This window comes from Mesoplodon bidens, assembly GCF_964165515.1.
Source record: "Mesoplodon bidens genome assembly, chromosome: 4".
NCBI lineage: Eukaryota > Metazoa > Chordata > Mammalia > Artiodactyla > Ziphiidae > Mesoplodon > Mesoplodon bidens.
In genome coordinates this window covers 142,650,477-142,662,737 of record NC_138160.1, presented here as the reverse complement: position 1 = coordinate 142,662,737, position 12,261 = coordinate 142,650,477, and the positions used below count along the sequence as shown (strand labels likewise).

At 50.4% G+C, this 12,261-nt stretch overlaps 2 protein-coding genes across 6 annotated transcripts in view; one reads left to right on the top strand and one right to left on the bottom strand.

Annotated features, from left to right (window-relative positions):
- The window catches only part of GCDH (glutaryl-CoA dehydrogenase), a 415,847-nt gene that overhangs the window by 88,101 nt on the left and 315,485 nt on the right, over positions 1 to 12,261 (bottom strand). The window lies entirely within an intron of this gene.
- The window catches only part of CACNA1A (calcium voltage-gated channel subunit alpha1 A), a gene marked incomplete at both ends in the record, with an annotated part of 240,306 nt that overhangs the window by 169,554 nt on the left and 58,491 nt on the right, over positions 1 to 12,261 (top strand). For all 5 annotated transcript variants that reach the window (XM_081230532.1, XM_081230530.1, XM_081230531.1 and 2 more), the window contains 5 exons: positions 1,061 to 1,524; positions 3,175 to 3,313; positions 4,857 to 4,986; positions 9,452 to 9,511; positions 10,274 to 10,380. In XM_081230532.1, coding sequence (XP_081086658.1) covers positions 1,061 to 1,524; positions 3,175 to 3,313; positions 4,857 to 4,986; positions 9,452 to 9,511; positions 10,274 to 10,380 — 900 coding nt within the window. The remainder of the gene's footprint in view (positions 1 to 1,060; positions 1,525 to 3,174; positions 3,314 to 4,856; positions 4,987 to 9,451; positions 9,512 to 10,273; positions 10,381 to 12,261) is intronic.

Genomic DNA, 12,261 nt, shown 5'->3' with positions numbered 1-12,261 from the left:
CTCTTTTCTCCTCATGTCCATCTGCATGGTGTTAATTATTTGAGTCACTGAGACACCAAACCCCTACCCACCTCATCTCTCCCACTCTCCACCTTCAGCCATACCAGCTTCAGCCATACGTCAACAAGCTTATCCCCACCTCATGTCCTTTGCACTGGCTGTTCCCCCTGCCTGGAATGCTTTGCCCACCACACTTGTATCCCTGTGAGAAATTACCTTGTTCATTTACTGGCTGTGTGGCCTTGGCAAGAGACTTAACCTCTCTGAGCTTCAGTTTTCTCACCTGTAAAACGGTGCTGGTAATTATCCCTCTTAGGGCTAAGGACGAAGGAGTTATTGCAAGGCAAGTGTGTTACTGAAATGTTTGCTGCTATTATTTCTATTGTTATTTTTTATTATGTTAATGTACATATAGGACCTGCTTTCCCTAACTGGAATATTGGGAAGGGGCATACTTACTACAAGCATTTAAAGCCATGAGGCAGGGAGTTCCCTGGCGGTCCAATGGTTAGGACTCCACGCTTTCACTGCCGAGGGCTGGGGTTCAATCCCTGTCAGGGAACTAAGATCCCACAAGCCACATGGCGTGGCCAAAAAACAAAACAAAAAGATAAATCCGTGGGGCAATTCCACCCCTAAAGAGATGGTGTCCCTGTGTCTGCTTTAGCCGCTCCTGGAAACATTGTGTGTCCCCGTCCTGCCTCAGAGCTAATGGGAGACACACAGGCAGGGTCAGGAAGGTTTGGATTGGAGACATGCAGGCTCTGGCAGAAAGTTCTTTTCCCTTCTGATTTCTCCATGAAGGAGTAGCCTCATCTCTTAGGAAGCAGCCCCCCTGGCAGGAGAAGCACCACACTGAAACCTGGGAGGGTGGGCACTTACACTCCCACGGGGTCTTGACCCCTAACAAGAACAGACCAGGCACCGGAGAGTTTCAGGACACGGCCCCTCGACCGCCAACTTGGACCTCGAATGGTGGAATCTTAGGCAGGATCTGGAGACATTCCCGCTATGTTCTAACTCACTTATGGGTTCTTTTTCATTGGCCTGCCTGCCACAGAGAGAACCAGGGCTCCGGGGTCCCCGTGTCGGGCCCCAACCTGTCAACCACCCGGCCGATCCAGCAGGACCTGGGCCGCCAAGACCCACCCCTGGCCGAGGATATTGACAACATGAAGAACAACAAGCTGGCCACGGCGGAGTCAGCCAGTCCCCACGACAGCCTCGGCCACGCCGGCCTGCGCCAGAGCGCAGCCAAGATGGTGAACAGCACCGACCCCGGCCCCACGCCTGCCCCACCTGCCATGGCCACCAACCCCCAGAATGCTTCCAGCCGCCGGACACCCAACAACCCGGGGAACCCGTCCAACCCCGGTCCCCCCAAGACCCCCGAGAACAGCCTTATCGTCACCAACCCCAGCAGCACCCAGACCACCTCAGCTAAGACTGCCAGGAAACCCGACCACACCACGGTGGACATCCCCCCAGCCTGCCCGCGCCCCCTCAATCACACCGTCGTCCAAGGTATGAGCTCCAATTTCACACGTGAGCCGGCCTCCTGGGCTCAATCCCCAGAGGCTCAGTTGGGTGACTCTGGACAGTGACTCCACCTCTCTGGCCTCAATTTGCTTCATCTGGAAAATGGGTAGAGACATAGTTCCTGCCCCCACAGGGCTGCTTGGAGAATTAAATGAGGTAATATGCAGATGATGCCTGACAAGTACACAATAGGTTAGCAACATTTCCTGCATCCCAAATTCCCACAGGGGAGCCAGGGAGCCACCATATTTGAGAAGTCAATGGATTCCTCTGATGGAAATCTGGGGGAGTCAGATGATTCTTTAGGCCAGCGCTGTCCAAAAGAAATGTGACACAGGCCACCTATGTAATTTTAAACTTTCTAGGGGAATTCCCTGGTGGTCCAGCGGTTAGGACTACATGCTTCCACTGCAGGGGTCACGGATTCGATCCCTGGTTGGGGAACTAAGATCCCGCAAGCCGAGTGGTGCAGCCAAAGTAATTAATTAATTAAACTTTCTAGTAGCCATGTTAAAAGAAAGAAAGAAGGGACGAAAGGAGAAAAGGAGGGAGGGAAGAGGGAAGAAGGAAGGAAGGAGTGATTTTAAAAATAAGAAATAGGTGAATTGAAATTTAATAGTTAAATCGTATTTAATCCAAAATACTATTGATTTGTATCCAAAATGTTAACATGTCAATGTGTCATCAATATTTTCTAAATTATTAATGAGCTACCTTACATTCTTTTTCTCATACTCAGTCTTGGAAATCTGGCATGTTTTTACACTGCATGCCACAGTTTGGACTAGCCACGTTTCAAATGCTGGACAGTGCAGGTCTAGGACCTTGAGGGATTGGCTGTTTTTGCACCCCCCCAACCTCCCCCTTGTAAGATTACGATCTGAGAAGCACCAGGAATTTGGAACTTACCCTGAGTTTATTATTTTTAAGATGATAATGGTAGACCAGTTCTATGCAAAAGCTGTCCATGAGTTTGCTCTATAAATGCTTGCCACAGTCCTACAAGGCAGATCTTGTCATTGTGCCCATTTCACAGATGAAAAAACTGAGGCTCAGCAAGGCTCAGCCTGTCCACAGACCCATAGAGTGGCTAGGCTGCAGGATCAATGCTCAGGAGGATGGTGCCTCTCCCCACTCAGGAGAGGGGTGTTAATGGGGGGAAACCCTGCAGTTTGACTATGGGAGGGGCTCAGTATTCTCATCTGTAAAGTAGGGCTGTTGATACTCACCCCGCCTGCCTCCAAGTGACAATATAAAGGTCATCATAGGCCGGGGGTAGGTCTATGTTAGTTTCCCGTGAGGGTCCCAGCAGACTCAAGGCTGTAGAGTGGTTGAGAGCAAGCACTCTGGGGCCAGGCTACCCGGGTTCAAATCCCAGCTTTGCCACATCCCAGCCATATGACCTTAGGCAAGCCACTTCACCTCTCTGTGCCTCAGTTTCCTCATCTGTAAACTGGGGATCATAAAGTACCAACCTCATAGGGTCAGGTGAGGATTAAATGGCATAATAGGGTGCCTGGCACATAGTAGGCACTTTGTGTCAGCTGCTTATTGCCTGCTCTGGAGAGTAGGCAGGAGACCAGAGGTTTGTGGGAAATTGTGGAGGGAGCCCTGTGTTGGTTCTTGTCCCAACAGTGAACAAAAACGCCAACCCAGACCCACTGCCAAAAAAGGAGGAAGAGAAGAAAGAGGAGGAGGAAGACGACCCCGGGGAAGACGGCCCCAAGCCCATGCCCCCCTACAGCTCCATGTTTATCCTCTCTACGACCAACCCGTGAGTATGGCCCATGGCCAGGGCAGGGGGCCCAGGGCTCCCACTGGGGCAGTGGAAGTCAGGACAGAGGGCAGACCCAAACAAAGGGTAGTGGGGGAGAGTTGCCTCTAAGACCATTAGTCCATAGGAGACCTTTGAGCAAATTAAAAAATGATGTCCCTTTCTTAAGTCATATAAGATAGAAACTTATCATAAAGTACTGATTTTGTTGGAAAAGACCCCCTCCTGCCACCAACTAAAAACCACTGTCATAAATATCCACATCTACACTGTCTGTGATGTGAGAGGTGTCCCTTAGAAATGGCTGCTTGTGCAGTGCACAACCTGTACAATTGTACATGGCAGCCCTGGTCCCTGAGCTCTGCTCTACAGGGATTTGGATTTTGGGTAGATGATCTCTGAGTTCATGGCCCTCTGTCTTGGGCATCCTTGAGGAGGCTGGATTATTTAGGGGGGAAATTTATCGCATGTATGTCTTGGTGGCTCAGAGGTTGTTTTAGAATTGCATTTTTCCAAAGGGTATTTTTTGAAACCCTGGTCCCTCAAAATGCTTCTTGGCAAAGGAGAATCATGTCAAATAAGCTGCAGGGGAAACTGCTTTCTCTAACCTGCCTCTTGGAGCTCACCCTGTGCATTTACTTTTTTATGTGGTGGACATTAGCTATTTTAATAAAGAAATTCTTATGTGGCACTTAGCACCAGGCACTATTCTGAATACTTTACAAATAAAAAAATTTTCTCATAATAACCCTATAGGGGTTGGTACTTTGCTTATCCCCATTGGACAGATGAAGAAACTGAGGTCCAGAGAGATGAAGTCACCTGCCCGAAGTCAAACAGCAAGCAAGTGGGAGAGCCCAGACAGACTGACTCTAGCATCCTTGTTCTTAGCCCCTCAGCCCTGCAGCCATTCATACAATCTCATGACATATTTATCATTATTAGCTCCACTTGAGGTTAATTATTTCATTATTATCTCATTAGCATATTAAAGACTCTGATAAGGCCTGCAATTCGTAATTTAAGTAACTAACTTTTTGGAGCCCCTACCATGTACCAGGCATATATTAACTCTTTTGATCCTCACATTCTTGTGAGTTAGGCACTGTTGTATGAGGGCACTGAGGTACAATAACTTGCCTAAGGTCACTCAACTAATTGAAAACAAAAAAGGAAATCTACTTAACCCAGAATTTCCCAATTTTGTTTGACCATGTGAAATTTTATGCATAAAAAGCTTTTCATCTCCTACAGAATCAAGGACAATATTTCTTCAACTCAGCCTGTGAGTTAAGATGTCCCAAGAGGGTGGTTTGGAAGTGATGGGAACTTCTAAACAGAGATGTGGATATCTTCCCTCGCTGAGGGCTCCCCCTGCCCCAAGAGGGTCCCCAGATGAAGGAGCTTGTTACTCTGTTGGGTGTGGGACCTTGGGAGTTAGAGATCTCAGATAGTTGGTAGGTGACATAAGGAGATTACAGAGGAAGGGGCTCAGTAGCCTGTGGTCTGAGTGGACCTCTGCACGCCTACCTGTCCCCAACAGCCTTCGCCGCCTGTGCCATTACATCCTGAACCTGCGCTACTTTGAGATGTGCATCCTCATGGTCATCGCCATGAGCAGCATCGCCCTGGCAGCTGAGGACCCCGTGCAGCCCAACGCACCGCGAAACAATGTGAGTCCTACCCAGCAGGTTCCTTCCAGCCCAGCTACTCTGTCACGGGCCACTTTCTCCTGCATCATAAAAGCAGATAGTTAAGGTGGAATAAATGTTGGGGGCACCCCTGGGCACAGCCCTTGTGGCCACTGGTTGGGAGAGGAAGCTCTGATTCTCTTCTTGAGGAAGGATGTTTGTTCCTTGCGACTGTGGTTCTTTGTGCCTGGTGGGGAAGAGGTGGCCAAGAGGGGCTGAAAATTGCTGGAATCCTTGGTCGGGGGAGTGGGTCTGGCAGGATGTGGAGGTGCACAAGCTCTGCGTGGAATGTGGGGGGTACTGAGACAGGGGGTGCTCCAGAGGCATCTCCTCTGCAGTCAGGTCTCACCAAATGGACTTTTTTTGTTTCGATGAGAAGCTTTGAAAGAAAGGATTATTTTTGACTCAGAGACACCTCCTAAACTTTGAGCTTTTGGGAGAGCTAAAAAGCTCTCCGTCTGGGAGCCCAAGGTCTGTTAACAGCCCCTGTCCATCGAGCACTTGCTGTGTCCCAGGCACAACCCCAGGTACTTGGGGTATCCCCATTGGACAGATGAGGAAACTGAGGCTCAGGGAGGTTTAATGACCTGTCCAGGGTCACACAGCAGAATTCCAATTCTGCCCCCACTAGATCTCCCGCTGCTTCCCTCAACTGTCACCATTTATCAAACACCTACTGTGCTCATGTCCCCCCTTAAGTCCTGCGATGCAGGAATGAGTGTGTGCCGTGGTTGAGAGGGGAAACCAAGGCACCAGCAGGCTAGGGCATGACAGAGGCTGGACTGGTGTCAGCGCCTTCTTCCCCAGCTCCTTCCTCTACCCCCATCAGCCCCCACACGAGCCATCTTCCTCTGGGAGTCAGGACCTGCCGCCCTCGCTAAGTAGGTTAGGAGCCATGGCGAGGCTGGCAAGTCCCATAAATCAAGCCCGTCCTCAGCTTACTTTGCACTTTCCCTTCCTTCACAGACCTGGCAGGCCCCCTGGGGACCCAATGGGGGAGATGGAAGGAAATAATTAGAACAAGCCTCCTGAAGGAAACTGGTACCAGGGCAGGGCTGAGGCTGCACTCTGTTATCTCCTGCTGCCTGGTTTCAACTAGGGACCTAGGGAGCCAGGCTTGGAGAAGGGGTGTCCCAAGAGGGGTCAGCAAACACCCTGCTGGCTCTAGGAGACTGGAGCGGGCTTTGTCTCTGGCAGGGAGGGGATGGGCATGGTGGGGTTCAGGGGGACCGCTGCAGCTCCTGGGACCGTAGTGAACCCTGGCAGGGCTCAGACCAGCCCCCATGGAGCGTTTGCAGAGCTCTGGTTCCCCTGCCCCATCCCCACTGCTCCATCTCACAGTTGAAACATCTCTCCTCAAAGCCCTCCCTCTTCTGGATTTCCCTGGTGGTCCAGTGGTTAAGACGTCACACTTCCACTGCAGGGGGCACGGGTTCGATCCCTGGTTGGGGAACTGAGACCCCACATGCCGCGCGGCCAAAAAAATAATAATAATTTTTTTTTTAAAAGCCCTCTCTCTTCAAGAGCATGGTAAGACAGCTGATACCCCGGGCCCCCTCCCGAGTTCTTTTTATTAGCTGATCTAGAACAGACCTCAGAAAAGTGGTCTGATCCATTCATTTATCAAGTGCACTCCCCCATGTCAGCACCACCCAAGCCAAGAAGTAGAACAAAACTGAGCGTGACCACAGGCACCTCTTTGATCGCCCCCATTCCTTCCCTTTGGAGCTCGGTTCGCAAGTGGGAACAAGGTCTTCAGACATGTTTGGGTGTTGTGAGTTGGGACAGGTGGAGGTTTGCTACTGGCATCGAGAGGGTGGGGACCAGGGACACTGTTCATCACCCTGCAGCGCACAGGGCAGCCTCACCACAGAGAATGACCTGACCCCTATTGTCAACAGTGCTTGAAAAACCCTACCTTAGAGGTATCAAAATCCCCACTTCTGGAAGGAGCATTTCTTAGCTGCTCTGATTTTCCCACCTGTACATGCATCCTTAAACACTAGAATTTTTTTTGCCTGTTTCTAACACTGAACAGATGGGATAAATTCTATGCATCTCTCTGTCACCCAAAATCGTGTCCACCATGAGATGAGCATGTATTGAGGGTGGTAGTGACAGTCATTCTTTTCCGTTGCTGTTGAATATTCCACTCCATGCCATAATTTGTTTATGCGTCTTCCATTTGACACACATTTGGATTGTCTGCAGTTTAGAGTGTTGTCACGGCATCCCCTACCCCCAACACGGGGCCCCTGGGCTTGACTTTCTCCAGGGTCTAAAACCAGAAATGGAGTTTCTGGATCATACACAGAATGTACACGTGCTTGGCCCCAAAGATGCAGCCAGAATGTTTACTCACACCAGCAACGTACAAGGCTCCCACTGCTCCACAGTCTTGCCCACACTTGGTACTGTCAGCGCTTTCATTTAGCCAACCTGGTGGGTGTGGAATCTCATTGGGACTTTGATTTGCATTTCCCTGTGATAAATGAGACTGAGAACCTTTTTGGATTTCAGTGAGCCACAGAGAATTGCCTTTTGTAGGTCAAAAAGATCTACATATTAGATACGGTTGAACCTAATTTATTGGTCTTTTGATTTTCTCTTGCTCCACTTATTAAGCTCTCCAGAATTTGATGCAACTGACCACCTGGCCTGCCTTTCCCCCCACCTCCTCTCCTTCCTTCTTTCCTCCTTTCCTTCCATTCATTTCTTTATTTAGTAATTATTTAATGAGCAACTACTGTGTGCCACGTGCTGAGCTAAACATCAAGGGTTGACAGGGTATGAGACAGTCCCTGCCATCTCAGAGCTCACAGAGCACCGGGTCTTTATCCATGCTGTGCCCTCTGCCCGGTACACCTGGAATGCTCTCCCACCACCATCCCCTCAGCCTTCCCAGAACCTTCCAGCCCCTTGCACCTGCTGCACATCCCAGGAAGTTAGCCATCCTGGCCACTCTGGTCTCCAATGGCCCTTCAAGCACCACACATAATGAGAATGTGAGTGGTGACCACACAGATCACGGATCCCAGCTCCTGCAGGACCCAGTGCAGGCACAGCTATTCATGCATTCATTCAACAAACATTTCTTGAGTATGCCTGGCCCTGTACTATAAGCTGGAGATGCCACAGGGACAGACAAATATCCCTGCCCTTGTGAGGTTGACTTTCAGGTTGGAGAGGTGGACAGTGAGATTATTAGTAACTATAACAAATAGTGTGTCAGGATGTGATAAGTGCTAGGGTTGAGGGATATTGGGGGAAGGTGTAGACTTGGTGGAATTTTAAACAGGCAGTCAGGGAAGGCCTCACTGAGAAAGTGATATTTGAGCCAAGTCATAAAGGAGGAGAGAGAGGGAATCAGTTGGAACATGGAGAAGAGCATTCCAGGCAGAGGGAACAGCCTGTGCAAAGGCCCTGAGGTGAGAACATCCAGGGTGGCAGAATCAGAGTGAGCAAGGGGGAGAGTAGGACAAGATGAGGGCAAGGAGGTGGCCAGGCAGATTGTGCAGGGCCTTGGAGGGCACGAGGAGGACTTTGGCTTTTACCCGAGTGAGGTGTGAGCCACAGAGGGTTCTTAAGCAGAGAAGAGGGTGGTGGGTGACCTGACTTCTGTGCTCACCAGCGCCCTCTGGTGGCCATCCTTAGTAATTACCAGCCCTTACTTCTCCAAGGCAAATCTGATGAAGTCAGCCCCCTGCGCTTACCATGTGCTGGGCACTGTGCCAGCACACTCAACATCCTCATGCCAGGGTCATGCCAGGGTCACACCAGGGATGTGCTATGGCATGGCCAGGAAAGGGGCCAGAGTGCAGGATGTTGCCCGTCCAGACAGAAACCACTAATGCCTGGTCTTGTGTAAAGTGGTGGGGAGAGGGAGAATCAACCCACCCTGCTGAGTGTGTGGCCCCGGAGTGGGGAGGGAGATGGGCGCCACAGTGAGGTTTGTCCCCAGTGTCTGTCCTGGACAGCTAATCATGTTTAGGAAACCCTGTGTGGGAACAGTTACTCACCCAGGAGACCCAGCAGGTCAGAGGCACTGGGTGATCAGACCTGTCGCCCACAGAGATGCAGTCCCCCTGAACTTCCCTGGGGCCACCTCTAGTCCATATAGTGCTTTGGGCAAATAAAAAAGGCACCCTTTCTGTTGGTAAGCAGACCAGCCTGGTAGAGTGATTTTTTGCTAGGACTTTGCTGCCATCTGCTGGACAGTTTCATTCACAACATACAAATCTGCCCTGAGACAGTGGGAGGAGGCCCTTGGGGAGTGCACGACCTGCCCAACTGTACATGGATGCCGCATTTCCTCATGTGGATGGAGATTCTGCTCCCTGGGGACTTTGTTGGAGGCCACACACCCCAGTGGACCAAGGCTAGGTGCACGAGGGCTCTGCTGGAGCAAGCCAATGATCTGCTGCCCCCTTGCTTTTATCCCCTGCAGGTGCTGCGATATTTTGACTACGTTTTTACAGGCGTCTTTACCTTTGAGATGGTGATCAAGGTGAGTGCCAGGGCTCCACAGGATTCTGCACCCTCAAGAATGCCACCCTGGTGCAGGAGGCTCACCCCAGAGATTAGAAATGCTTGGTGTGTTTGAGGAACATCAAGGAAGCTGGTGCATCCGGAAGGAGTGAGAGAGGAGGGTGGGGAAACCAGGTCAGGGAGATGAGCAGGGAGGAATGAATCATGCAAGAACTTGGGGGCCACAGGGAGGACTTAGGCTTTTATCCCAAGTGAGGTGGGCGCCATGGAAGGTTCTGAGCAGAGGGACATGATTGGACTCAGGTGTTCACAGCCACCCTCTAGCCGCTCTGGGAGGACAGGCTTGAGAGGGGGAGCAGGGTGGGTGGGACCCAAGAGAACTGGGAGCAGGTGATTGCACTGGTCCAGGCAGGAGATGATGGGGACCAGCCCAGGGTGGTGGCAGAGAAGGTGGTGAAAAGTGGGCAGATTCTTGGAAGGTTTGGAAGGCAGAACCAACAGGGTTTGCTAATGTATCTGATGTGGGGTGAGGAGCCCAGGGGGATCCCAAGGTTTCGACCTAAGAACCAGCAAGTCAGAACTACCTTTCACAAGGTGGGAAGGTGCCTTGGGCAGGGGCTCTCACTCCTCCCCCAGGTCCTCTGGCCACTCTCCCAGCCCTTCAGGATGAGGTGGTCCCATTGACTACCATGCCCCCTCCTGTTGCTAAAGGCTAAAGGGTGGATCCTGCTCCCCAGGGTGGGGATGAGGGATCAGAGCGCTGTCTCTTCTCCTCCCATAGATGATCGACCTGGGGCTCGTCCTGCACCAGGGTGCCTACTTCCGTGACCTCTGGAACATTCTCGACTTCATAGTGGTCAGTGGGGCCCTGGTGGCCTTTGCCTTCACGTAAGTGTCCTCTCGAGGACTCCACCTGCCTCTTCGTCCCTCCGTCCCCAGCCCATTGAATCAGGGGACGTGTTCTCGGGGTGTAGAGAAGGGGAGAGTGGGCTCCAGGGTGGGGGGAGGCATCCGCATGCCACCAGGAAGAGCTTCGATTGGCTTTTGCATGATGCCCACCACGGAGGACGAAGGAGAAGGCCTCCCACCTTCTACCTCCTCACACAGCCATGCCACCGACCCCTTGCTCTGCTGCTTTCCGTAGACTAGCCCCACCGGGACATCTCATCTTCCTTCTGCTCTACAAGCTCTGCCCAAGCCACTGTCTCTTTGGGGAGCCCCTAAAAAGACAATCAGGAAACGAATGTGCATGAGAATTTGGATCCCCACCCTGTGCCCGAAGGCCCTGTAGTTATAGACCTAATGACTCCCCTTGTGTGTCTTGAACTTCTCCTGGCAGTCCTAGGACACTCTGAAAGGTCATGCCTCATCATGCAGCTCCAAGATGGTGCCCGAATTCTGGGCAGCCATTTTAAGATGGCACCTGAGAGCTCAGTAGTCATTCCAAGATGGCACCCAAAGGCTTAGTAGCCATTCCAAGATGCGATTCCAAGATGGCATCCAAGGGCTGAGTAGCCATTAGCTCTTAGGGCCCTGGTAGCAAACTTAGCAGTACATTCCTCAACTTGTAAACACTTGGGGCAGGATGGAAAAACCTAATCAGCCCCTAATCCAGAAACAAATCTTCTTAGGGACCCTGTCTGTGCCCATCACAGTGGATCATTCCCAGAGAGAAAAGTCTCAAAGGGATTCGGACCCACCTCACCTAAATAATGAGAAACCAGGGGCTTCCCCTTTGCCTCTGCCTCCTGGACCCCTTCTCAGCAGACCTGGAAGAGTCCTTGAATGGCCCACCTGACCAAACAATGAGGACTTGGTTTTTCAGGAGGCCAGTGTGGTGGTCCGTTTCCAATTTAAGGGCTAAACTGGGCCATTCTCAGGTCCTTCCCTGGGAACACAATGAGATCAAGTTGTGTCAGAAGAGCAAGAAATCTCCAGAGTTTCTGGACGCCTTGAGCTGGTGGAGATGTACCATGAAGGTCAGGAAGCTGAATGTATTTCTGACTCTGGCCAGACTTCCCACCCCCTTTCTCTTTGTCTTCTACTTTCTCCTCCTCTTTCTGTGTCTGCTCTTTTCCACCCCCTCTCCTTTTCTCTCTTTCTTCCTCTGTCCCTCTTCCACTCCTCCTCCTCTCTCTCCCACTTTTTAAAGTAATTGAGTATTTGATCATTAGAACAATGGAAGAGATCATCTCAAAAATTCAAGAAGTTTGGCTACATTTTCATTAAGATGTCCTGTAGGTTTAATAATAATAATAATCAAAGTAAAGTGCACAGCAAATTAGAGGAGAAAGATTACCACAAATAAGACAAGATATCCATGGCCTTCAGATATAAAAAGCAATTACAAATCAATAAGAAACACTGAACCTCAATAGGTAAGTGAGCACAGGATTTAACACAGAAATTTCACAGAATGCTGACTAATAAAAAATGAAAAAAAAAACCTACCTCATTGGAATTAGGAGATGTATAAAATACAAACAAGATACAATTTGTTTCTTATCAAGTTAGCACAAATTTCTTTCCCCCAAAAAGATTCTAAAAGGTAATACACTGTGTATATGAGAATGTAATGAAATATGCTCCTCCCTCTGTCCATCAGTTATTTGAGTGACTTCTACAAGGTGTCAGTCAGGCACCATGCTAGGTCCTGAGAAAGTTTTGATTCTGAAAAGCCAAAACATTTGACTGCCCTCATCCTGGAGGGAATCCATCTCAAATCCCCTTCCCTCCCTTGCTCCTGTTTCTGTCTTTCTCTTCCTTTAT